At 26.5% G+C, this 25,436-nt stretch overlaps 5 protein-coding genes across 5 annotated transcripts; all 5 read right to left on the bottom strand.

The window, feature by feature from the left end:
- Positions 1–1,850: 1,850 nt before the first annotated feature.
- On the bottom strand, positions 1,851–3,518 carry LOC128963127 (uncharacterized). Its single transcript, XM_054309605.1, has 2 exons — positions 2,031–3,518; positions 1,851–1,960 (listed from the first exon to the last, which is right to left on the bottom strand). The coding sequence occupies exons 1-2, from the start codon at positions 3,457–3,459 to the stop codon at positions 1,908–1,910; spliced, it is 1,482 nt and encodes a 493-aa protein (XP_054165580.1). The 5' UTR covers positions 3,460–3,518; the 3' UTR covers positions 1,851–1,907.
- A 1,230-nt stretch (positions 3,519–4,748) lies between these two features.
- Positions 4,749–9,383, bottom strand: LOC128963313 (nose resistant to fluoxetine protein 6-like). The gene is made up of 8 exons (XM_054309817.1): positions 8,801–9,383; positions 6,748–7,122; positions 6,559–6,658; positions 6,063–6,467; positions 5,673–5,952; positions 5,082–5,601; positions 4,860–5,002; positions 4,749–4,781 (listed from the first exon to the last, which is right to left on the bottom strand). Exons 1-8 carry the CDS (start codon positions 9,366–9,368, stop codon positions 4,749–4,751), a joined length of 2,424 nt encoding a protein of 807 aa, XP_054165792.1. The 5' UTR covers positions 9,369–9,383.
- Positions 9,384–10,917: 1,534 nt separating this feature from the next.
- Positions 10,918–12,092, bottom strand: LOC128963112 (gamma-glutamyl hydrolase B-like; the record flags this gene model as incomplete). Its single annotated transcript, XM_054309588.1, is given in 4 exon segments — positions 10,918–10,934; positions 10,937–11,360; positions 11,441–11,764; positions 11,845–12,092. Coding segments are annotated over 4 exon segments (951 nt in total), but the record flags the coding sequence as incomplete, so codon positions are not given.
- A 2,232-nt stretch (positions 12,093–14,324) lies between these two features.
- On the bottom strand, positions 14,325–15,465 carry LOC128963312 (gamma-glutamyl hydrolase-like). The gene is made up of 3 exons (XM_054309816.1): positions 15,346–15,465; positions 15,002–15,257; positions 14,325–14,557 (listed from the first exon to the last, which is right to left on the bottom strand). Exons 1-3 carry the CDS (start codon positions 15,463–15,465, stop codon positions 14,325–14,327), a joined length of 609 nt encoding a protein of 202 aa, XP_054165791.1.
- Positions 15,466–18,973: 3,508 nt separating this feature from the next.
- Positions 18,974–19,897, bottom strand: LOC128963311 (uncharacterized). The gene is made up of 3 exons (XM_054309815.1): positions 19,765–19,897; positions 19,426–19,689; positions 18,974–19,344 (listed from the first exon to the last, which is right to left on the bottom strand). Exons 1-3 carry the CDS (start codon positions 19,829–19,831, stop codon positions 18,974–18,976), a joined length of 702 nt encoding a protein of 233 aa, XP_054165790.1. The 5' UTR covers positions 19,832–19,897.
- Between the last annotated feature and the right edge of the window lie 5,539 nt (positions 19,898–25,436).

Raw genomic sequence — 25,436 nt, 5'->3', positions numbered from 1 at the left:
AATTTCAATGGCTGGAGGWATTGGTTGGCGTACTGGTGGCTGTGGCGGTAGATTTGRTCTCAACAATKGCATTGTATCGGTGCGGACAATAGCAGTCTTGTATATCTGTTCCGATGTGACGGCTGATGYCATTTGTTGCAAATAGAAACCACAGAAGACATAGATTTCGTCTCTGAAATTGTTGACGCTTTGGTTGTCGACACCCATACCTATCCATTCAAACAAATAGTCGGCAAATGCTATCAATGTATAAGCARTTCTAACTAACCTMAGTATATGTTGCTGAAAGACAAACTGATTGCGCATTTCTCTGGCCGTRTCCTCGTCTATGACATATAAGTATGCGTTTTCCGGATTATGATAAAYGAGTTGAGACTGTTGACCACCGGTGCCATTGATGCCATACGTGAACATAGCTTTGTAACCGGCATATCGATTAGCAAATTGGGTTTGAACCAGACGTCGTACAAGTTCTAACCCACAATCTACTGTACGATCACGAAATCGCCAACTGTTTTGTAAGTCAAATGAATAGATATTATTGTATGAACCGACTTGAATAGGAAAAACATCACCGGATATGCATAGCTGTTGCTGAACTATAACTGTTCTCATATTGATAAATGGTTGACCACCAGCCTCAGTRAAKGGYACGCCYACCACTTGTGTCTGCATTAAKGCATTGTAAACCTCCGGCCAACAGGCCTTTATTAGATCTTCATTAGGCAGTTGTTGTTGTTGTTGTTGTCCATTCATTGTCTTTGATTATCTTAGATCAAGTATTATCTTTAATTAGAAACAGTTTTATAGTATTTGTGTGCTAATAACTATTGTATTATTGTGCACTTTTTATTTTTAATTTTTAAAATTAAATTTAAAAAATTCATATTAACTATCATATCTGAATGGGCGCTGAACCTCAATGGCGYCTACTATAAACCAAAACAGRTATAAACAGTCAAACGACCTGACCTTACTAACTGTCCTACCGGTACTCAATAAACATATTATAAATATTATGACATTAAATTTACCATTAAAACTACAGTATATAAACTTTTATTATATATTATATTTTTTATTTCAATTTTTTTATTTTTCTAATTAAGTTGTATAATTTAACACTATTATAACACAACAACGGCTATAACATAAAATACTGTATTAGCATTTTGTACATTCAATTTACTTAAAAAAGGTGATTTATATTAATATATGACAATTATTTTATTTAGAAAAAATACCAGTATAAATTTCATTGTTAAACAAATTTCAACATTAAAATTAAAAACTTGTTAATAAAGATAAACGATTTTTAATAAATAATTTGACATATTATAATTATTGATAATCATTAACATATTTATCACATTTAACTTATCATTTTAAAAACATTATTATTAATATTATAACTMTTATTTAGTAACATTTTTATTATTTATAACTTATAATTATAAMCCTAGAATTTTTGTTTGATGTTTATCATTAGTTTGACGACATGATGTATGTTTTAAATATTTTAATTAATTTATGATAAATTTAAAGTTTGAATTTTTAAATTACAATTTAAATAAAGCTATTAAAAAATTTGCTTTTAAATCACTGGTAGTAATAAGTTAATGTACTTTAGATTATATAATAACTATTTAAATATAGTAAAGTRATCAGGGTTTTCGATAATTWAAATAAATAAATATATATTATAATTTGGTTTCAATATTGTTATTTAAACTTTCAATTGTTGAACACTAAATGATGRTTATTTGATAAAATCAATTKWCTGTCTGATGCAAACACACACACATTCATATAAATACATACATACTSTTACATCGATTACCACAATGGAGTCAATTTGGCTGACGTTCCCACGCCATACATACCTTCCTGTGCTCTAACATATGTGACTATATGTTCCCGATTTTGCTGTTCGGTTGCATCGACGTTGGGTACGAGTATACTATAGTTCCAGATTTGTTGTAATTTAGWGATCTGTTCAAACTTRWACATCAATAGCATAGAAATCTTACCTAATAATCGATTGCCGGCGCGAAGCCATTCAATGTTAATCAGATTGTCTTCGTTTCTCAATCTCAGCCGTAGGTCACAGAATATCTTTGAAAATCCCATGAGTTGTGCAAACCATAGATGATATTGACTGATCAACTGTTGTCTCTCAAAGATGCCCAATAACTCTCTGGCCATCGCGCGGTTCACAAAATATATACGCTGTTGATTGAGAGCCTCGATGTCTGTGAACTGCAATGTCATTGCTTGACACCCGTTGTTTCCGGCAWATTCATTGTCGGCATTGAGATCGCCGGTCAAACCGTGACTRTGAAGTGGTACCCAATGCTGTCTGTTTAACTTTCTGTATACCAGCCACGGTAGTCCATTTTGCGGTCGCATACACCGGCATTCATGATTGGCTGTGTCGGTAAATACATTTGAAAATAACGAATAACCCGTGAAAACGTCACCCGTYTCCGTTGGATTTACTCTAACGTTGAACTGATGGCCATTCCATAGTGTAACGATTTGRTGGCCTACGTTATCAATGTTGATAGACGTCTGCGGACCGGCAAAMTCATTGAACCTTTGTTGCCAACCTTTGATAAACAGTKGGTTATGCAGAAGTYCGTAAGTGAATTCACGATAACTGGCCATAAATTGRGCAATTGTTTCATTAGGCAACCAATTTAATGGCGGAACTTCAATRGCTGGAGGTATTGGRTTTCGCACCGGTGGTTGCGGCGGTAGATTTGGTCTCAACAACTGCATTGTAACTGTTCGGACAATAGCAGTCTTGTATATCTGTTCCGATATGACGGCTAATGTCATTTGTTTCAAATAAKAACCRCTGAATATATAGATTTCTTCTCTGAAATTGTTGACACGTTGGTCGTCGACCCCAATATCTATCCATTCAAACAAAAAGCCGGCAAATGATAACAGTGTGTAAGCATTCCTAACTAACCTCAGTATGTGCTGCTGAAAGACAAACTGGTTTCGCAACTCTCTGGCCGTGTCCTCRTCTATGACATAGAGGTATGCATTTTCCGGGTYCAGATAAATGATTTGGGCCTGTGGACCACCGGTACCATTGATGCCATACGTGAACATAGCTCTGTAACCGGCAGTACGACCGGGAAAGTTAGTTTGTATCAGACGTCGTACGATTCCTAACCCGCAATTTACTSTACAATCGCGAAATCGCCAACCGTTTTGTAAGTYAAATGAATAAGCATTATGTGTGTAAATGAGCTGAATCTGAAAGACATCGCCTGAGATGCATAACTGTTGATTAATTAGTCTTCTCATATTAATGTACGGTCGACCCCCTTCATCATTGGACGGTACGCCCACCACTTGTGTCTGCATCAATGCCTCAAAAACCTCTGGCCAACCGGCGTTTATTAGATTTTCATTTGGCAGTTGYKGTTGTTGTTGTTCATCCATTTTCACTGATTGTGGATCAAGTTTTTGTTATGTAAGCGAGTGCTGAAAATATTATATTTAATTAGAAACAGTTGTCTTTTTATGTACTAATTACTAYTGTATTTGTTGTTTTAAGTTTTTTTAATTTTATTTTTCAAATTATATTTAAAAATTAATAAGATTTTGTTTTATAACAATGCATTTTAAAAATATTASTATACATCTAACAAATTTGAAAATATATAAATTTAAAAAAATTTTATTTTGTTAATTGGGCTTTAGTTACATAGAGGACTTCGTTTTTAACATTGTTGTTAACGTCTAAAATAAAAACATTAATAATATCATTATATTTGGGTTAATTAGGAGATGGATGGGGTGTGAGGTCATGAAGTGGTCTATAGAGTCATAATATGTTTGATATTAGTTTTTGACTTATAATTGAATAAAATTAAYTTATTTCWCGTGAAATAGTTTAATCAATACATTTAATACAGTGTTATATTATGTTAAATCAATGCATCAATAATATCAATGTTAAAGACCTTAGKCTTTRATAATTTTTTTTAAAGGTAAACAAAACCAACAATTGTTATCATTGTTCTCAAACATATACAGTATGTATACATGGATTACCACGCGATACATACYAWACAACAACAACAACAYATTTTTTGACAAAATTCCCAAAACACGTATATAATGATTATGTATTTTATTTTATAATTTTTGAGATATAATATATCCCAGTTCCCCGCATCCCGGAGCTGTAATATATAAAAATGTGCTAAAATTATAACATCCGTTCGATTATTCCATAGTACAAAATTTTATTTATAATACTTTTAACATTATCATTTCAAAAGTTATAATCAAAAAACCGTGTTCAAGCATTTTTGAAATCGATTTTATATAAAACATCCAGTACAATTAACTTTTAMGCGTTACCTTAAAACTTTTGATATTTTTTTATTTTGTTTAGAAAAAAATTATTTTATTTGGTATACAAATTTTAACATTAGATTACATTAGATACAAAAATTACAAAATAAAATTATAAAATGAATTCATAAATAATTTTAAAAATAAATAATTTTGCAAATTATTTGTTTCAATAATTTACAGTTTTATAACATTAAATTTATTATTAWTGTCATTATTATTATCTTTAACGGTATAAGTATTGATATTTTGTTTTAAATAATTATTATTTTCTATATTATTAGTACTATTCGTCCTTTTATTGAACATYGCATCAAATATGTTAGAAAACGGACATTCAATTAGTATATAGAAAATAAACGAAAGTATTATATCGTATATGATGTCGACAATMGTGTGCTCTAACTRTATAATTATAACAAAATAAATTAAAATAATTATATTMTATATATAATTAAATTATAAATAAAAAWTTTTACCATATATTTGKTAGTCATGGCATAGGTGTGCTTTACTGAAAACGCCCGGTGCCCGACAACTAAATTGTGCAACAAATACATGCCAAGCGATAGACGGGCCAGCGGTTGAAAGCCATTCCACGATAATATCCGATTWAAATATCCTATTATAACATGGATTATAATAATTAAATRTTAATTTTTTWAATATTAAGTTTTATTGTTATTATTGTGCTTTCATACCGGCCCTTCCCGTACAACAGGCAAATAGTATCCATCCGATACCTAATGAAAACAGTAACTTTCCCAATGAAAACCATAAAAGTGCGCCAACAATAGGTTCCGATTGGTCTAAACGCCAGAAMYKGTTGTGCCATAAATACACTGATATTACTGATACCACTGACAGACACCATGAAATMAGTGACTGCATGTTTGTRATGGTAAACCGTTTAGCTTCGGTAAGCATAAACCCGAAACCTATGCCAACCAAAAAGCTTACTAAATAGACATTTGGTGTCGTGTGATATAAGGCTAGTGACCGACTGTTGCTAAAAATAACTGTTTCCAGACTCCAGATCTGTAGATATGGACGAATGCCAAATGCCAGGTAAGGTAGTATAGATATAACCAGTCCTAATAGTATGGCACCAACAGTTAGTATAATACCATACACTGGYTTTTTATAGAAGGCAATGATGAATATGGGYGCTATGGCTGTTAATTGTAGTAATGCCGATAAAAACCATGTCATCGGATGACACTATTATGCCATAAAAAATTTGYAATTTTTTGTAAAAACTGTTTAAAATTAGTTTATAATTTGTCAAATACCTTAAGCTCATAAAAATTGCTGGACTCTAAACCAAAATTATTGATAAACARTATGTTTTTATAGAGAACAGCAGGATTTGTACACCCGGTGCTGATCTTTCGGACTCCTGTCTCCCAAATTGGTCCGTCACCGGTGAGAGGGTAGATATAGAAGAACAGTATTGATCCCAACACTAACACAAGAAATCGAGCGTAACGTTGAACCATAAATACTGGATAATTAAATCGACCGTTTGTTTTGTGAAGTTTTCGTAGCAAACCGTATGATAAAAGTAAACCACTGTAMGAGTGATTATATACATTATATAAATTGTATATTATTATTGTTATTAATCATATAATAGGATCATATAATGTGTGAATATCTATTATGAACGGGTTATAGCATACCTRAGTGTGAATAAAACGTCTACCGGTAGCGGAGTTCTGGCAAAAACCATTGAATTATCGGCAAATACTTTGTGAAAGACATCGGAAAATATTTGTTTGAGTGCCGACACACCAATTGACGACACGTATTGATATATATGACCCAAATGTATGTGTATTATCATCAACAGTCTGATTGTGTCCAACGCCGCAAAATTAGTATTTTTGGCAAACAATTTACGAGTATTTTTTATCAGTGAAAATGATAATAAAATGTTRTTATCWTTGCAAACATTAATATTATTTTTTGTTGTCATATATTCAGTTGAATCTGTCTCTAATTGTTGACACACTCGRCGCTTATGTATGAAATAGTCGGCACAAGTACTTACTATYRCCAACAATGTTAGAACTGATAGTATAGATCTAATAATTTCAATGAAATTAATTTATAATAATTACTATATTTAAGTTATATATTATATTATAATGTAAATTGATCATTTTTTTATCTTACATTGATACTATTTGAAAATTATCAAGCTTAATTTTTTCATCYTTGGTATAACATTCGTTTTGATTAATTTCTAATGGAAAGTGKGTCACTGGATAAAGCACTGGTAGTCCAATAAAAAAATGCCATAAATAGATTAATGTGATATATGTTGTTAATTGTTTTATTTTAGTTATAATATCTATTATTTACATTTATTGAGTGTAGTCTCGATCTCCCGGGCCGTACAAACAGATGGTATACAAATACCCAACTTATAGATAGTGCCATTCGATAGGTTAAGCGCTTCTATCATACCCTTGACAGTTGCCAACTGATGCAAACCGTAACTTTCCATTAGTTTTGTCCTATACTCTAGTCCTCCCTGAGCCAAAGGCTCTCCTTCATTGTAAGATTTCATGGACGGGTAGGGCAGTTTGGCATTCAATACACAGTATTGACCCTTAATTGTGTTGTCCGGTTCATTAAACCGATGCCCAATGTCAATACATTCATCATATTCACCAAAACTCGATTGTATGCCTTCAATAAAGCCCGGAGGCGGGAACCGACCCATTGAATCCACAACTAGTATTAATTTGTATAATAAATGAAATATAAGTAATTTTTATCATGATAATTTATATATTTTTTTTTGTATGRAATAGTTCAAAAAATATCTTRTAATCAAATGTAACACAAAGTCAAGGACAGCATAATTTTTGAAGAAATTATGTGAATTGAGAGCACAGACATCACGTATTAGGTGAGCCTCACATATCAWTGAMTACACCGATATAAATGTATTAATATGTGTTTGTCGTGCGGATGGCAATTGGAGGTCATATCTCATATAGATATTAGTTTTTTTTATATATAAAAGTTTATTACCCACTAATAATTGTAATTTTTTCTTATGTTCAGAAGTTTAATAGTATAGATAGTGGTATCAGTTTGTGTGTGTGTGTGTATGTACTGTATGTGTGTGTTATAAATTCAAATGTGATAAATATAATATGATTTTTTATGTTGTGAATTTTAAAACATATCGATAGCTCAAAAATAAAATGATTTAAAGGGTTAAATTGCATAAAACCGAAACCAAAATTTTAAAAAAGAGGATTTAGATTATATTATTTGTATAAATATAACTATAGCTTATAGTTTTTGAGRKTTGATTTTAAATAATGTAATATTTTAGAATTTGAATTTTTATAAAACATATAACTACTTGTTTTTAAAAGGTTCAGGTTCAATTCTGAATAAATATATATTTATAGTTTTTGTTAAGAAAAATATATCTACTATTAATGTTTAACACAYAYAGTATTAATAGTTATAATATTTTATATTATTAATAGCAATAAACAAGTTTGTATATTATATGATAAGTCAAAACAATTGTTATGGCTAAATTAGTTTGTATTTCAAGTATAGATTTAAATTTAGATATAAAATTTAAATAAATAATAATAAATTTATAGAAAAAAATAATTTATATTTTTTCATATAAATTATTATTTTATATAAAAATCGTTTATATAAAAATTATAAATATTATTTTGCTACACTTGATTTCRCAAATTTATTACATTTATTAATTAATTAACTAATACTACATTGAGATTTATAATTTTTACAAAAATACTTTTTATTTAAGCTTAATTATGATTAATATACTGTAATAATATCTTTATCTTAATATWAATCTTTAAAAATCATAATAAAATATTTTATTACAYTAACAATTCAATATTAATCAATTTATTATCATATTTATAATCTTTATTCTAAAAATAAAAGGATTTAMAGCTAATAAAATAATTATAAATATATTTAACTTTATTTATAACTTAATAATTTTTAAGTTTATGTAAAAAATCTTTWATAGTTAACTAATCAAATCAAATATTTTTTTTTAATTTAAGAAAGTATTAATTTGAAGTAAATAAATTTAAAACATTTAAAAAATAAATTAAATAAACAAAAATATAATTAATTTGTTAATAAAAATTGTAGATAAATTATATGATTTTTTTAAAATTTAAAAAGCAATATTTAAAAGTATTTAATAATATATTTAATTTAATTGTAATTATAAATTATTAATTGTAGTAATTTCTATTATAGCATATAGTACTAAACTAAAGTTTAATTAAATATTTTTGACTAAAATAAATTAGAATAATTATAAGAATATTATTAAGATTTTATTGATATATTAAAAATATTAATAAATAATATTAAAAATCAATTAATTACATACATTTAAGGGACCAAATATCCAGATTTCTGATACCAATGTAAATCTTATACAACGCAGCGGTACATTCAGTGGACAGTCGTATATCGATTTCAGATATAAATTCAAGAAACTCATGGCCCGCGTGTCCATCACTTTTGAACAGTTGTCCAAAATGTTGTTTAAAATTGTCGATTATTTTGAATGTATCGTTAATGTGTGGCACAGTTATCCTAAATGTATCGTTCAGTCCTTTTTGATGAAGTTCACGAAATTTAGTCAAAAAAGTTTCTTTAATTAAATCGGTATTTTCATTGTCATAATCCTCTCCGTTCTCTCCATAATCACTGTCCTCGTGATCATTGGTATTACTAGTGCTTTCCTCTATTTCATGACTACCCCAACTCCAGGTACTGTTATCACTGTCTGAACCGAAAAAGTTATAATCATTGAATAGTTCAGTAGTAGTAGTAGTAGTAGTAGTAGTAGTGATGGCAGTAATATTAGTTTGGGTAGCATTTAGTTTGTCACCACATTTCACAAATGCAATGAATAGAATAAAAGCAATYAATACTTTAGTTTTTACAAACATTTTGTTTTAATATAAAAACACATAAGTATTTAATTATTTAAAAAAAATAAACAAACTGTGATTTATAATCAAGTAATTTGTTTAAACAAAAAATGGTATATTTATATTATTTAAATAAAAGTATATTACTTGTACTTTATATATATTTTCTAAATTATAATATAATGTTTGAATTGCAATAAAACTCGCGCTTTCCCTCATTCGTTATATTACATCCCTTAACGTGTATACGACTGTCTATAATATCCTAACATTTTTTATGCCGATCATTGAACAGACGTTTTATTCAACGTAAGTCTCGATCAAAATGATAGTGAAAAAAGATGTATATATTTTACTGTGYRTAYAGTATAAGCTCAGTATATATATATATATATATATATATAAAGCAGTCAAATAAAAACGTCTGAACAAAAATAATGAAATATTTTTATTAAAATATATTGAAATAAAAAGAAAGAAAGAAAGAGAGAGAGAGAGAGAGAGAGAGAGAGAGAGAGAGAGAGARAGAGAGAGACTATAGTGAATATCTGATATTTCTGAGAACCAATACGTAAAACACTGAATAAAAATTTGGGGTTTTATGATATGAAAACAGGTTTTTCCTTTAAAAAAATCTTTAGCTATAGTTTCACCGGTGATATGATATCAATGTCTTAATTTAAAAACATTTTTTTGTGAGGACTTTTTCTTTCTTTATTTTTATTGTTTGTTTTTTAATTAGTGATTTCAATATAGATAGCAAATTATATACAGTATATTACATTTGTATATTAAAAACTTAGTACTAATTTTGTCACAACAAAAATAATTAATTAAAAATTATATTGCAATAACAATATRTATATACAGTTAATTTTGTATAATTTTTATTGTAAATTTATTAATATAAAAAAAATTTCAGGATATTACCTAAAGTTATWTATAGAGTTAAATTCCTGAGGATATAAACTATAATATTATCGATCTATTAATCAGWTATCTTGATAAGTTGAAAAAATAATTYATTATTAATTATTTTTTCCCATTAAATGATAAAAATACAAATTGATATATTAATTGGTTCATGAAATATCTGGAAATTTTATTTAATATTAATATGCAATASTTATTTTGTATAATTTTATTCAAATTAATWTCAATAGAATTTAATAATTTTATTYAAGTTTACAGACAATATTTATCTATTATTGAAAAATTAATTTAATKTAAAATAGTTAACATTATTTAATAAATTTATACTAAAAAATGTACAYTTAATACTTTATTAAGAATTACAATAGTATTGGTCTGATATTATACTATTACATTAAAATACATAAATAATTTTATCAATTAGCAAATTTTATATGTTTAACTGTTGCTACTATTTTATAAATATTATTAAACTTAATGTAAYTAAATGTAATATAAATTAAAAATATAATATGTTAAAAATATGTTATATTTCTATTTTATTTTCTAATTTTAATGTACAAAATAATCAWAGTTTTTAATTTTTGTTTGCAAAAAAATAATATATTATAATTATTTTTATTGTCATTATTAATGAATTTGTGTCATATTAAACAAATAGATTTGTTCATAATAGTAGTCATCCTGAGCACCGGTATATAAGGGTTGATAATTATAKATCAATAAATCTTTTAACGATTTTTCTTCAATAGCTTGACTTGTCGTATATCTGGATTCGTTGACAAAAAARTTGGCCATATATTGGCTCAACTGTATGGCATTGAACTGATGAGGACCGCCCTTCCACTTGTTGTTGTGGACGAACTCAAACTGATTCTTCTCCGGATGCCATTGGACACCATATATGGGAAAATCGGTATTTGTCGACTCCATTGTCGATATAAACGGYTTGTCCTTTAYATCCTTGTTTGTCGATATAATCCTAAAATGATCCCTGAGCTTAGATGACTCAAATGTTGTCTCATCTATACATTTCTGATGTTCATTATATGTGACRGCTTCTCCTGACTCGACAATCTTATAACAAAAATTTCAAACAATAGATTAGTTTAATAAAACAATAAATATAATTATATTTAAAAAAAACTTTCATTTACTTTGATAATTGACGGCTCAGCCCGACTAAAAAGACGACTGGTTTTATAGTCAGGTCTCAGGTCGAGACCAAAGTTGACATCTTTGGCACTACAGGTGCTCAGTTCGGCGCCATATAATATACCGATAAACTCAAATCCCAGACAAGTAGCCCAAATCGGGTACCGACGSGTTGAGTCTTTCTGTGATAATTGCCATAACAGACGACCAGCTTTTGCATATCCCGACGTATGTAAGTCCTGTCCACCGCCAGGCAGTAACAGACCGTTTGTTATCTTATAAACTTTTCTGTAATAAGTTTCTGTTTGRTTGATTAGTATGGGTACCTAAATAAATATATAAATACAATWTTAACTAATGATTTATACTATATATTTATAATAAATTATATTATTAGATAACATACCACTCTAGCACCGGCACTTTCTATATATTTGACATAACTGGCCGCTATATACGAATGGGTWAGTGTTGRCTCTTTCCAGTACTCCTGTGTTAATATACCAATTAATGGTCGGTTATTCATGGCTTCACAGTGATTAATATGATGGAAAGCCACACTAATTAGYRCAGTYATGTATAGGAACCGCATGATTGAAAAATGATTTTAAATTTTGTTAACACARAAATWAATTTCAATTTTTGACAACAATATATCTACTAATTTTTTTTTTTTAAAAATATCACACGATTTATTAAATGTATTAATTATTAGATAGTACTTTACTTATATTAGCACTTGTAAATTGATCAAGTATATTTATGATAATATGAGTATTATATGACATTAAAATAAACTATAGTTATAATACTGTATAATATCTAAAATTTGTTATACAGTTACAATGATTTATTATATAATGATGATGAACTATTATTTTTATTAATAATAGATAACATTGATTAGACATATATATATTATATTCTATATATATATAAACACTCTATAAATAATAATAATAAAACTCATTAATTGTAACATAATACWRTATATATTATTTATCTAAACATTATATATAAATTACATATATAATTAAGTAAAATTAAAAATATTTTCTAATTTAAATTATATTTAAATATATATATATATATATTTCTTACTATTTTAACTAACTAACTAAATGTTATAAATCAACATTTACTTRGAATATAATTATTAATTAAATAATTAACAATTAATTAATTATTAAATCAGATGGCGTGCAATGCAAWCGTTTGWTTTAATCATTTGATTGTTTTTCAATATCAATAATTATTAAAAATCTCAAAATTTTTAAATATTTCAAGTATTCTCATAAAAATATCCAAAAATATAACAAAACACACAAAAATAAAAATAAGACAAAAWCTTATATATCATCAGTATATAAATAAAAAACAATTACAGTGTATTATGTGTACAATAGTACTAATTAATGTACACATATTATYAATTATAAAACTATTAGTTTAATAATATTGATATATAATAACAATAGTCCTTTTAAATGAATAACAATTTAATTTAATGCAAAGAAACTGATTAAATGAAGTTAAGTATTAATTTGTTGATTATTTTGAATTGGTTTGATTTATTTGCTAAACTTCCTAGATGATAAGTTAATATTTTATCAATAAAAATAACAAACATAATGTTTATWTTACATTATATAGACAAGTGATTGAAAACTAGTGTTATCAATSATAACTTTATGATGAATATATAATATAACAAATTTATCAAATATTTTATTAAAACTTTAAAATTTATAGCAAATAATGAGTAAACTAATTYAAAGTTAATTCAAAACTATTTATAATTTTGTACTAATTTATATATGTAATTSAATTTTATAAAGTTAGTTTTCAATGACTGATATAAACACTATACYGTAGTAWATAACAATCATAGTGTAATTTAGTATTTATTTTAATGTTATCATAATTTGTATAATTTATATCAAAAATTAGATTAAGTAAAATTTTATCTTAAATAAATATAAATATTTTAAAATTTAGTATKCTATAGAAACTTAAATWTTTAAATTTAAATTTATTGATATAAATTAWTTTATAAGTTTAGATATACAGTATTTATAAAAATATTTGATTATATTAGTACTMATTGTAAATTTATAACATTTAGTTAGTTAGTTAAAACAGTCAGAAAAATATAAATTTATTTATAATATTTTAATTWTACTTACAATTGATATCATTTGTTACACGAGACTCAAGWTTTAAGTGGACACATATCTTGTAATACATTCWGTGATTTATATAACTGTTATAAAACTAAAAGTTTTTTATTTACKATATTTTGCTTATGTTTTGAATATTTATGAGAGGGCTTACAATATTACAGGATATGAAATGTTTAGATAAATAATATAAATAAAAATTAAATTGTATTATTAAAAAAATTTAAAATAAATTGATATAAAATAAACAATAATAAAATATATATTACAAATTTATAATACAATCAATAGATATAATATAATGATAAATATTGTATTTTATGTATTTMTATGTCGAACTAAAATCATGTATTAATTTTAATATTTTAATATTGTATGTTTAAAGTATAATATGTATCTTATTATTGTTTTATTTTAAATTAATTAATTTTATATTTTAATAATATACTTTTATTATAACATATGGGGTAGGGATTTGTGCATTAAAATAAAAATTATTAATAATCCAATTCAGTCATATTAAACAAATAGATTTCCTCGTAATCGTAGTTTTTTTGAGCCCCGGTATATATCGGTTGGTAATTATAAATCAATTGAGATTTAACTGTTTTTCATCCATCATCTGACTGGTCGTATTGCGGGCCTCATTGACAAACAAATTGGCCATATATTGACCCAATCGTACGGCATTGTACTGATGAGGCGGTCATTTAACTTTGGTATTCAATATAAACTCAAATATAGTCTTTTCCGGATGCCATTGGACAACATAAATGGGAAACTGAGTGTCAGTCGACTCGATGGTCGATATAAACTGATATCCATTGTCATCCTTATTGGTCGATATAATTCTGAAGTGATCTTTTAGTGCCGATAATTGAAATGTCGACTCATTTACACAATACGAGTGCAAGTTATAGCTTATAGATTGATCCGATTCTACAATATTTTTATTTTATATATAGTAATAATAATAAATTTAATAGATTAGTCTAAAAACATAAATATTTATAAATATTTTATATAACAATTATTTTCAATATGATTTATCAATATTTTTTTACACATTACTAAAGTTTAATAATTTTTTAGCTAATGTAACAATTAAGCTGATGTATCAAAGATGAACAATTATTTTTATTAATAATAGATAACATTATTTAAATATATTTTATTTATATCTTAATTATTATATACTTTATGAAACCCGAAACATAAGAATATTTGTATTTTTAAACTTATTCCGGTAATTATAATTTTCAAATATTAAGTAAAATTTAATCAATAAGATTAGATAAGCAAAAAATAAAAAAAAACATACTTTAATAACTTCTACTCTACTAAACAATCGACTGGTTTTATAGTTAGATCTTAGTTTCAAACCATATGTCCTATCAGTGGTGTTGCAGTTACTGAGTTGACCGCCGTATAACATACTTATAAATTCAAAGCCTTGACAGATACCCCAAATAGGGTACCGACGGTCAGGGTTTTCGTGAGTCAATTGCCATATTATACGGCCTGCCTTTGAGTAACCAGAAGTCTTTAAGTCCTGTCCCCCATCCGGTAGTAACAAACCATTTGTTATATTAAATATCTTTCGATAATATGTTTCGGTTTGATTAATAAGTATCGGTACCTTAAATATGATAAAATGTAAGATTAATTAATTAATTACAAAATATAGTTATAACAGTTATTTTTKAGTGCAAATATATCATACATACCACCCTAGCGCCAGCACCTWYTAAAAACTTAACATAACTGTCCGCTATSTAAGAGTGGGTYACTGTATTTTGATCCCAATATTCTTGGACTAAAAYACCGATTAGTGGTCRGTWTRTCATTGCATTGATCTCATRATTGWATGTTAGTATTAMTAACAAATTTAAAAATATATAATTCATTGTCAGTTTATTTTTAATAGAAACAATTTTTTTCTTATAAGATATGATTAAATTAAATAATAAATATATTGTATATTGGTACCTCTTTATATATATATATATATAATTTTTAATTTATACATTTATATTCAATAATTTTAATTTTAGTACTTTGTTAGTATATATAAACATCATATTTTGTATTTCTCATATGAACTAGCTCAAATAATTAAAAATTAAATTAAATATCAATTTCATATATGCATAATCACAATAAATTTTAACTATATTTGGCTATCATTAAATAATTATMATTATAAGTATTTCATATTAACATAAGTAACAAAAACATATAAACTATAATGATTTAATAATTTTTTATGATAAATAATTAKTMATTTTTATTAGTTAGTTAATTAGAATTTATTAATATATTAAAGTTTATAAATATACAGTATTTTAATTCATCAATAGTWTYAATAWACTAATTAAATGARACTTTTTTGACATTTTKACTAAAATAATTGAAAGTTTGACTTACTATTTGAAAACTATTTGTGTTTGTAGTTTTTATATTAGTATAACTTTAACTGTAAAATTCTAAAATAATTATTAAAAAATATATATACTGTATATTATAATTAAGTTTTAAGCTTTAAAATTGTATAAAACACAATATTATAGAAAAAATATAACAAATAATTAATTTATTGTTARTTCGTTTAATTATTTATTCTATAAAAATTAATTATTTAATTTAGTTTATACATTAATMTTATTAAACAWTTGAATAAATAATAATAATAAATTAAGATAAACTAATAAATTTATTATTTAATTTAAAGTTTTTTTAAATTTAATATTATTAATARTTGTTTATTTTTTGYTAACTAAATGATTAGGTTTTATATAATCAAACATTTTCARTAATTCTTCGGGACTGGCATTTGGGTGCCGCACCCGTAGTTCATTAACAGCTCGGGTGGAAATGCGTTTAATTATTGGCCGAATTAGTTTGGGATTTCGTTTCATACGTTGATAGTATTTGGGACAGTCGTTTGTCACAGAATTGCACACCTCTTTGGGYACATTAAGCGACTCGAGAGCAGTGCTTAGCAAACTGGCCATYGATTGAGCACTGGATGCCAATGGCAACAAATTTTCAAACATCGGTAGCAGCAAACTGGCCATCAACTTAAATATTTTAATAAAAATCTGTTTTGATCCTGCAGATATTGCACTCGTAGCACCTGTACCTACGATTACAAATGCCTATTACACAACTAAAATACAAACAGCACTGTTCTATTARCAGTACCTGATTCACCGTCGCCCTGTTGTTGTTGATCACCCGGTGGTGCATTGAACGACTGAGGTATGTTRCCATAGTTAGTACCTGTGCCGGAACCAATGTTACCCATTGGACTCATGCCAGGCAATGGCGGCAGCGCTGGYATAGCCACACCTGGTATTGATARACCATTACCCGTGCCCGTWCCTGTACCCGAACCTGTACCCGTGCCTGACGAAGAAAATGAAATGGGACTTTGACCTGAWGGACTRAACGTCATTTGCCGATGATGATTTACATGTGGTCTATGATGATCCCGGTGCCGRACACCGGGTTTATGATTACTGTCTACGACATCAGCCACTTATCATTTAAAAAATTAATTTAGATATTTGAAAAAATCATATTAAATCTYTATATTTAAAAAATTATRAATTCAAAAAATACATACATAAACTTGAGATAAAAATTACAAATAAAAGTATCAATTGTGCAAACAATTTGTTTAACATATTGTTTRTCTAATAAAATAAAAAAGAGTTAGTTTTACTTAATTAAATAGTTAAATAACTAAAATTTATTTAGAAATTTTATTATACCTATTTATTTTGTARACTAAATAAAATTTTAACTTGTAACCTAATTWAAATTATGYAACTTATGTTGTTGGATTRAATTWTAAAATATTATTAATTATWTAAACTAGATTTAAAATTTAATTAAWTATTATTTTTTAATTGCAGTATTTATTTTAAGTAAATATTAAAAATTATTGACTAAATGACMATAAAATWGTCAAAAACATAAACAATTGTTATGAAACTCAATAATACAATAAATTATAATAATTTACAAATGCATTTTTGATAAGATAATATWATTTATATTTATTAAATTAAATTATTTTTTAAAAAATGGCAATGTAACAAAGGATAWTTATATTAWTCATTATAAAAATAATATCATTTTATATATTTTATTGATTAATTAAAATTAATTTAATGTAAAATTACWTATAGCAGGATTTTGTAAAAAAATTAMTAATAATTATATGARTACATTAAATATCTATTGATTATATWTCTATGGGATATCCCGATATGTTAAAGTATTAACTTATTTATAAACTTATTATAATAAAATATAATAGATTTTTATTATATTAGAAAATTTTTTAAAGAAATCAAAACTAACTAAAAATTACATTAARAATATTATATAAATTTTTGTTTTTTAAATTGAATTTTATTATTAATGGATACATTTGGTTAGTCAATATTAGAGTCAATTATTTAATTTTTAGTTAGATATAATAATTATATATACATAACTAAAACTTAAATAATCTACAACTACTTGTTTGCACTTTGAAACAAACAATTAATAATTTCTACTTAATATTTTTCATTATAAAATAGACTTAAAACAAATCAATGATTACAATTATTTCCTAGTAATATAGAAATTTTTAAAAATTATAATTATTTTGATTAATATTATTTACTACTATATAAAGACAAGTTAGTATTGTCACAAAAATACAAAATTGTTATTATTAATGAAAATTAGTAYAATTTCTAATTACAAAAAAAACAATGAAATTGACAATTTATTTGGCACTTATAGTCATTGTCTATATATCGGTCACTTCGGCCAAAGTCGGTAATCGATGTCTATCGCGATCGGACTGCGAGGCCGACGAATGCTGTACCGCCACTCCTGTCTCGTACAACGTGTGTCTTAAGTATGGCTCAGAGGGTGATCAGTGTATGTTTGAGTCGCGMACACCGGTATGTTTGAGTTATACATATTTTTCTTATAATAGATAACCATTAAAACAATTTTTTTTTAAATATATAATAATTTTTGTTTTATCATAAATAAATTGTTTAGCACTGTGGCTGTAAATCTGGTCTTCAATGTGTACAACAGCCGCAAACTAGTCGAGGCTATTGTAAAAAATAGTGGACACAGATTTTTTCATGAAAAAATCACTAAATAAAATAACTAATTTTTTAAACAACCTTAATTATTGTAATTGATCRAAGATTAAATTATTTGATTTTTAAATTTAATTTTARTAAAGTTATTATAATTATAATTATAATAAATAAAACAATGATATATATATATAATACAATTAAAAATAAATATTAATAAATATTAAACAATTTGAGACTATTCTTTAACTTGTTTACGACTAACATCTCCGCTGTCATCKCCATCTACGCCATCATCGGGTCCGTCGATAGGTCCCAATCCATGTTCGTCATGTCCTTCGCTGTGAACAAACAGGTCGTCTTCAGGCTCTCCGGGACCGTCACCTTCTTCTCCATCCCAGTCACTGCCTTCGCCGTCGTCTATCTTGGAGTCGGCATTCATGAAYTCATCGGATGGCGGCAACCGATCTGGATCTCTATCAAAAGCCAGATCMGGCAATTGCGAGGCCACTGCTGGAACAGACATGTCGTTWACCGATCTAAATAAGGAACGGTATTCTTGTTTTGTTTCCGGTGTTTCCATCTGTTTGTCCATTGCTGGTGTAGAATCTGATTAAGRAAAAAAATAATCAAAATTTTATTTAATATTAATTATGATTAAGTTTTAACTGTGTTAATAAAGAAAATAACCTTGTTCATTCACTGGTGCAGCAGTTGTAGACTTTTGAATGGTATTGATTTGCTGTAGAAATTGATCCAAAATCTGTTGGATCAAACTCGACATATTTGTCGGATCTATTTGCTGTACTTGAATGGACTGTTGGATCTCTTTGACCAGCGATGGTATGAATATCTCTACATTCTGGTTGGGAAACTTTTCGCGTAATTTATCCAATAGTTTTGGCATTATTTTCCATACAAGAAATGGATTAGATTTTGATGGCTTTTGTGTTTCTGATAAATTGAAAAATATTGTTATTATTTTGCAATTAATATCATTTATAATTATTAAAATTATAAATAAATTACCAGCATTGACAACTGTGTAAAATATAAAACATAACGATATGGTAATGGAGTTTAATATTAGATTCATTATTATGGCTAAAAAATAATGTTTAATAGTATTTTAAGTAAAATAATTTATCTAAATATACTATCAACTCTAACACCAACATACAAGTGATAGTGTTTTAGTTTTAATGATTTACTTTTAACGTGTTTATTGCTATTTTTTAACCATGGTAATTAATAAAGTTCATTGCTATTTGACACATATATATTTTAGTATGTCTATCTAAGTGTGTGTGTGTGTGTGTGTGGTGTGTGAATGTAAAACATTAGTTTTAATTAAATTAATTTTTTCACAAGTTTGCTTATTTTAAAAAAAAGTATTGTTTTATTTATTTTTTTTTATAGATTTATGTATAATTACAACAAAATTTCGCAATGAATTTTATCAATAAATTGTTAAAATTATTTTTAATTACTATAAATTATTTGAATAATAAATAAATTACAAATAAATTAGTATTTTATATAAATAATTTAAAAAAATATACATATATATTTAAATTTTTATCTTAAAGTTATTAAAGTTTTTTAATTTTAGTGTTAAAATTTATAACGTCATCATTGCTATTATTTGTAACTTTCTCTACAAATTAGTAACAAATAAAATTAGTTTATTAACTTATATATCATTATATCATTTTTAAAAAATCATTTTAATAACCAGATTCTATGGTATATTCATTGTCAACTTCGGGTCTTATTGTTGTCGTCGGATTAAACAAATTAAACCATAATTTTTCAACCACAGATGTAATACGTTTTTTAAGAGCATCGGGAGTTAAATTTTGCACCGGTATTATCATACCTAACGATTCCAACCATTTAGCCACTGCACTGCTATTGGTTAGCGGTATATCTGATTGAATTTCATCCATAATTACCGGTACTATTGGCTCGTCTCTATTGACGATGACTTTGCCTAAAGCAAATATATTTTAACTTTAAAATAAATATTTTATAATTAAAAAAATATATAATTATTATTTTACTATTATTAAGTTGTTTACTTTTGTCGAGAATAACATTGTTTTCAATGTTAGAGTCTTTAGAATAAATGAAAAAAATATAAATAATTATTATCATAAATTAGAAAAATATTTTTTTATATAATTTGCATTTACATGAATTTAAAAATGAATGTATTGTTTCACATGTAACCAAAATTATGACAATTTTAATGAAATACATGATTACATAATTTTCATTGAATCCTATTATCTGTGATAAACTTTGTGCTTCAATCAAATATTTATTTTGTTAGCAAAATTATACGCAAAAAAAAATATTTTTTTTATAAATGCAAAACATGTGTGAAATTTTATGGAAGTGTCAGTGACTTATATATTTATATATTAATAAAAAATATATTTTGATTTTATAAAAATAATTAAAGATTATTAAATTATGGTCTTCAATTATATMATATAATAAAATATTTTTGCTTATCTAATAAATATAATAAAAATCTAATAGTTACTTTAAATAAATTACTATATTACAGGTATATATTTATACTAGAATCAAATAATMATTTTTTTATATCATATACAGTGTATACAGTATTATACACTAWAACAGTACTACTATAATATATACAAATTTTAARATTCAATTAATATACTAAAAATTCAATAATTTAGTATAAATATTATACAATAGATGTCAAGTTAGTCGACTAAAAAATACTGTCGACTTTGTGTTTAATAATACTACTGTTTGATAGTGTATTAGCCTTTTAAAAACCAATGCTATACAGAATTTTCAATAAAATAATAAATTTATTTATTTGCAAACGTATGAATAATATTATATTAATTTTATTGTTTCGACATTGATTTTGTCTAASGCATTATATTTTGTAATAATACTATTTTTTTATTTTTAATATTTATGAGAAAAATTTATTAAGTCTTCTATATATATATGAATTTTATTGGTAAACATATTGTATTCTTTAAACAAATATATATTCCTAAGTGTTTGTCTTCCGGTTCCTATCAAATAATATTCTCGTCGATGATATCTTTAGTTACTTTTAATTTGATTTTATATTTCATTTATAATAATATTTTTTTTCTATCTATCTCTCATTGAGTCACACAAATACATACTATACATACAAAGTGAGAGAGAGAGAGAGACTAAACGGGCTAATGATCTTGTTTTGGCAGTATTGGGGAAAGGGAGAGACAAGTGAGTGAGTAAGTGATAAACTGATAGAGAAAAGCGAGAGAGAGAGAGAGAGAGAGAGAGAGAGAGAGAGAGAGAATGAGAGAGAAAGATACTGTTGTTAGAGTTGTGTTGGTAGTAGTGAAGGCATTTAAATGCAATGGACAGACATGTGTACTGCAAATGTATACCACTTTTTATGCACTTTTATGGAGAATTACTTCTCAACAAAACTGAAAATAAAATAATAATTTTTTTTGTCGCTATATAGCTAGTAGTGTTTAGGTTAATAATATCATAATACTGTATAATCGTTTATTTATATATATATATATATAGATACAATATACTAATATGAACTTAAATTTAGTACAACTACTTGTACTACTAATATGTAATAAAAACAGTGGTAACAAYAATAATGCATTGTATATTCATTTTATTTAATATAGTAATCATTATATATAACTAACTATTTGAGAGATTCACTGGTTTGTAATGTCTACCCTCAGTCACTCAAACACACACACACACATATATAATATAGTATATATATATATATATATATATATATATATATATATATATATATATATATATATAATACATACATACCACTCAAACTCATACAGATAGTCCCTCAGCTAACCTTCCAAACAATTTTCAATCTACTATTATGTTGTCAGCCATAACTAGATTTATAGAAAAAAGGAGAGTAAGAGAGAGAGAGAGAGAGAGAGAGAGAGAGAGAGAGAGAGAGAGAGAGAGAGAGAGAGAGAGAGAGATAACATAACATAAGGACAGGACTTTAGTAGTGAAGTGACAAAAGACTAAAAACAGATTTTTCACATTTGGGTTGTGTTTTCTTAAAACATTTTATTTGCAAATATATGCTCTCACTGTATGATTATGTCTATATATGTTGGAATGGTTTTAGTAAAAAGGGGGGACACAGGCATCACCTCCAGGTGATGTGTGGTATGGTCACCATATAAGCCGGATGAACGTAACAATCGATTCATTAATGGCAATTGACCAGTGTATGTGTGTGTAAATGAACATGCTTAAATATAGAGTACCTATAACTACAACAAAAAGTTTTATGGTCATTTAAAAATTTAAAATACATTTCCAATAGAGAGAATACATTGTRTTTTATAATAAAGCATAAATAAAAATAGTTTTTATACTTTGCTTATGTAACAATAATTTTTTTAAATATCTATTAAATATGARTTATAGCAAAAATTATTTTMTTYTTAAATTCATTTATTTAACTTAAATTTAATTTATTTAAAGAATTTATAGATTAAAAATTTGGTAAACTTTCGGAAAATTTCCCTAAACCACGCCCACCATCACTAGAAACTAATGTTCCATGATGATTTTGACGATTTACTAAAGTAGAATAATTTACAAGTTATTTAAATCTAATTTTTAAATGTTATTCTATTAGACTAAAATAACTTATAATAGGACATACAGTACTAAGTATTTAAGTAAAATTTAATTAATGTTTACTAAAATGATTTTTAAATAAAATTACATCAACACAACAGCGTTAACATAAAAAAACTTATGATTAGTTTAAAGCATTTACATTTATATGGCATATGTTATCTCAAAATAATACTAATAGTTAAGCGCTTAAATATATATATATATAAATTATACAGTATATATGAACTCAAATAATAATAATTATTATAAATAATTTTCTGGTTTTCTCTCATTTATATATAAAGTCAAACAAATATCGAGTATCTATGGGAGCACTGAATGTAGAGATATTAGTATCTCTCTCTCTCTCTCTCTCTCTCTCTCTCTCTCTCTCTCTCTCTAACWCACTCACTCACTCACTCACTCAMTCACTCACTCACTCACTCACTCACTCACTCACTCACTCACTCACTCACTCACTCACTCACTCACTCACTCACTCACTCACTCACTCACTCACTCACTCACTCACTCACTCACACATACATACATACATACATACACTACACTACACACACACACACACACACACACACACACATACACACACACACACATACACACACACATACACACACACACACACACACACACACACACACACACACACACACACACACACTAACTCACTCACACACACTAACTCACTCACACACACACACACACACACACACACACTCACTCACTCACTCACTCACTCACTCACTCACTCACTCACTCACTCWCTCACTCAGACACTAACTCTCACATAGTCTCACTCAATATCTCTCATTCCTCTATCAATGGTTAAGGTTTGCGATCTCTAACGCCTGGCATCAAAATTACACAAAAGATTTCCAATGTTTTTGAATACCAAAGGCTTTCAATAAAAAAAAGCCAAAAGAGAGTGAAAGAGAAGAGAAGTTGGATATTAAATGTAGGCTCAGTTCACATATGCTTATCCAATGATTGCTAGATATGTGTGTGTATGTGGATATGTACACTATATACCGTATAGTATATATACCTTATAATATCCATATATATATATATAAAAGCGTACTTAAATATATACATGTCTTCAAATACAGTATAATAATGGCGTATTGAAAGCTAAATGACAAGAATCTGGACCTAAAGCTGATTGTATGGAGAAAACACAAACATTTATATTTATATCTATATATAGTATATATATATATATTCTGGTAGCCATTGACTAACATTTTGATTAGTTTGTTTTATACTTACTCTCTCTCTCTCTCTCTTTCTCTCTCTCTCTTTCTCTCTCTCTCTTTCTCTCTCTCTCTCAAACACAAACACACATACATATATACATATACACACGYCAAACCAACAAACATATACATATATACTCTCATTATTACTCTCGAAGTTCCCAATTCTCTAATAAATTTTTATTTTCTGTCATATTATATATGTGTATGTCATGAGTGAGTGGGTGAGTAACAAAAGTGATAGCAGTGTGTGGCAGTTGTGAACATTATAAGAGTGAATGAGAGAGAGAGAGAGAGAGAGAGAGAGAGAGAGAGAGAGAGAGAGAGAGATTCAGTGCATAAACTCAAATATATCTATGGGATTGGCGTTTAAATTAAAGTGAAAAATAGATACATACTATGTATTGTGTAATGAGAGTGAATGAGTGTGAGAGAARAGAAGAGAAGAGAGAGAGAGAGAGAGAGAGAGAGAGAGAGAGAGAGAGAGAGAGAGAGAGAGAGAGAGGAAATAAAAATAAGAATCTAATAGTACTATGCATTGGTAACAAACAGTCATGAAGAGTGAATAACACTGTTTGTTGTGAGCACTGGTATGTCTACATTGTATATTAAGTCTAACCTTATATGAAGTTACAAGAAAAGTAAGGGATGAGTGAAATATAAAGAAATATCGTTTCATAAAAATAACTACAAAATACAAAAAATGTAAAACACTGAGTGAGTRAGTAAGTAACAAAGTAA

The sequence above is a fragment of the Oppia nitens genome, unplaced genomic scaffold, assembly GCF_028296485.1.
Source record: "Oppia nitens isolate AA-2021 unplaced genomic scaffold, nextdenovo-longstitch-racon4-pilon3 scaffold7_pilon_pilon_pilon, whole genome shotgun sequence".
Classification (NCBI taxonomy): domain Eukaryota; kingdom Metazoa; phylum Arthropoda; class Arachnida; order Sarcoptiformes; family Oppiidae; genus Oppia; species Oppia nitens.
Note: the sequence above shows the minus strand (reverse complement) of the source record. Positions and strands in the feature narration are given on the sequence as shown.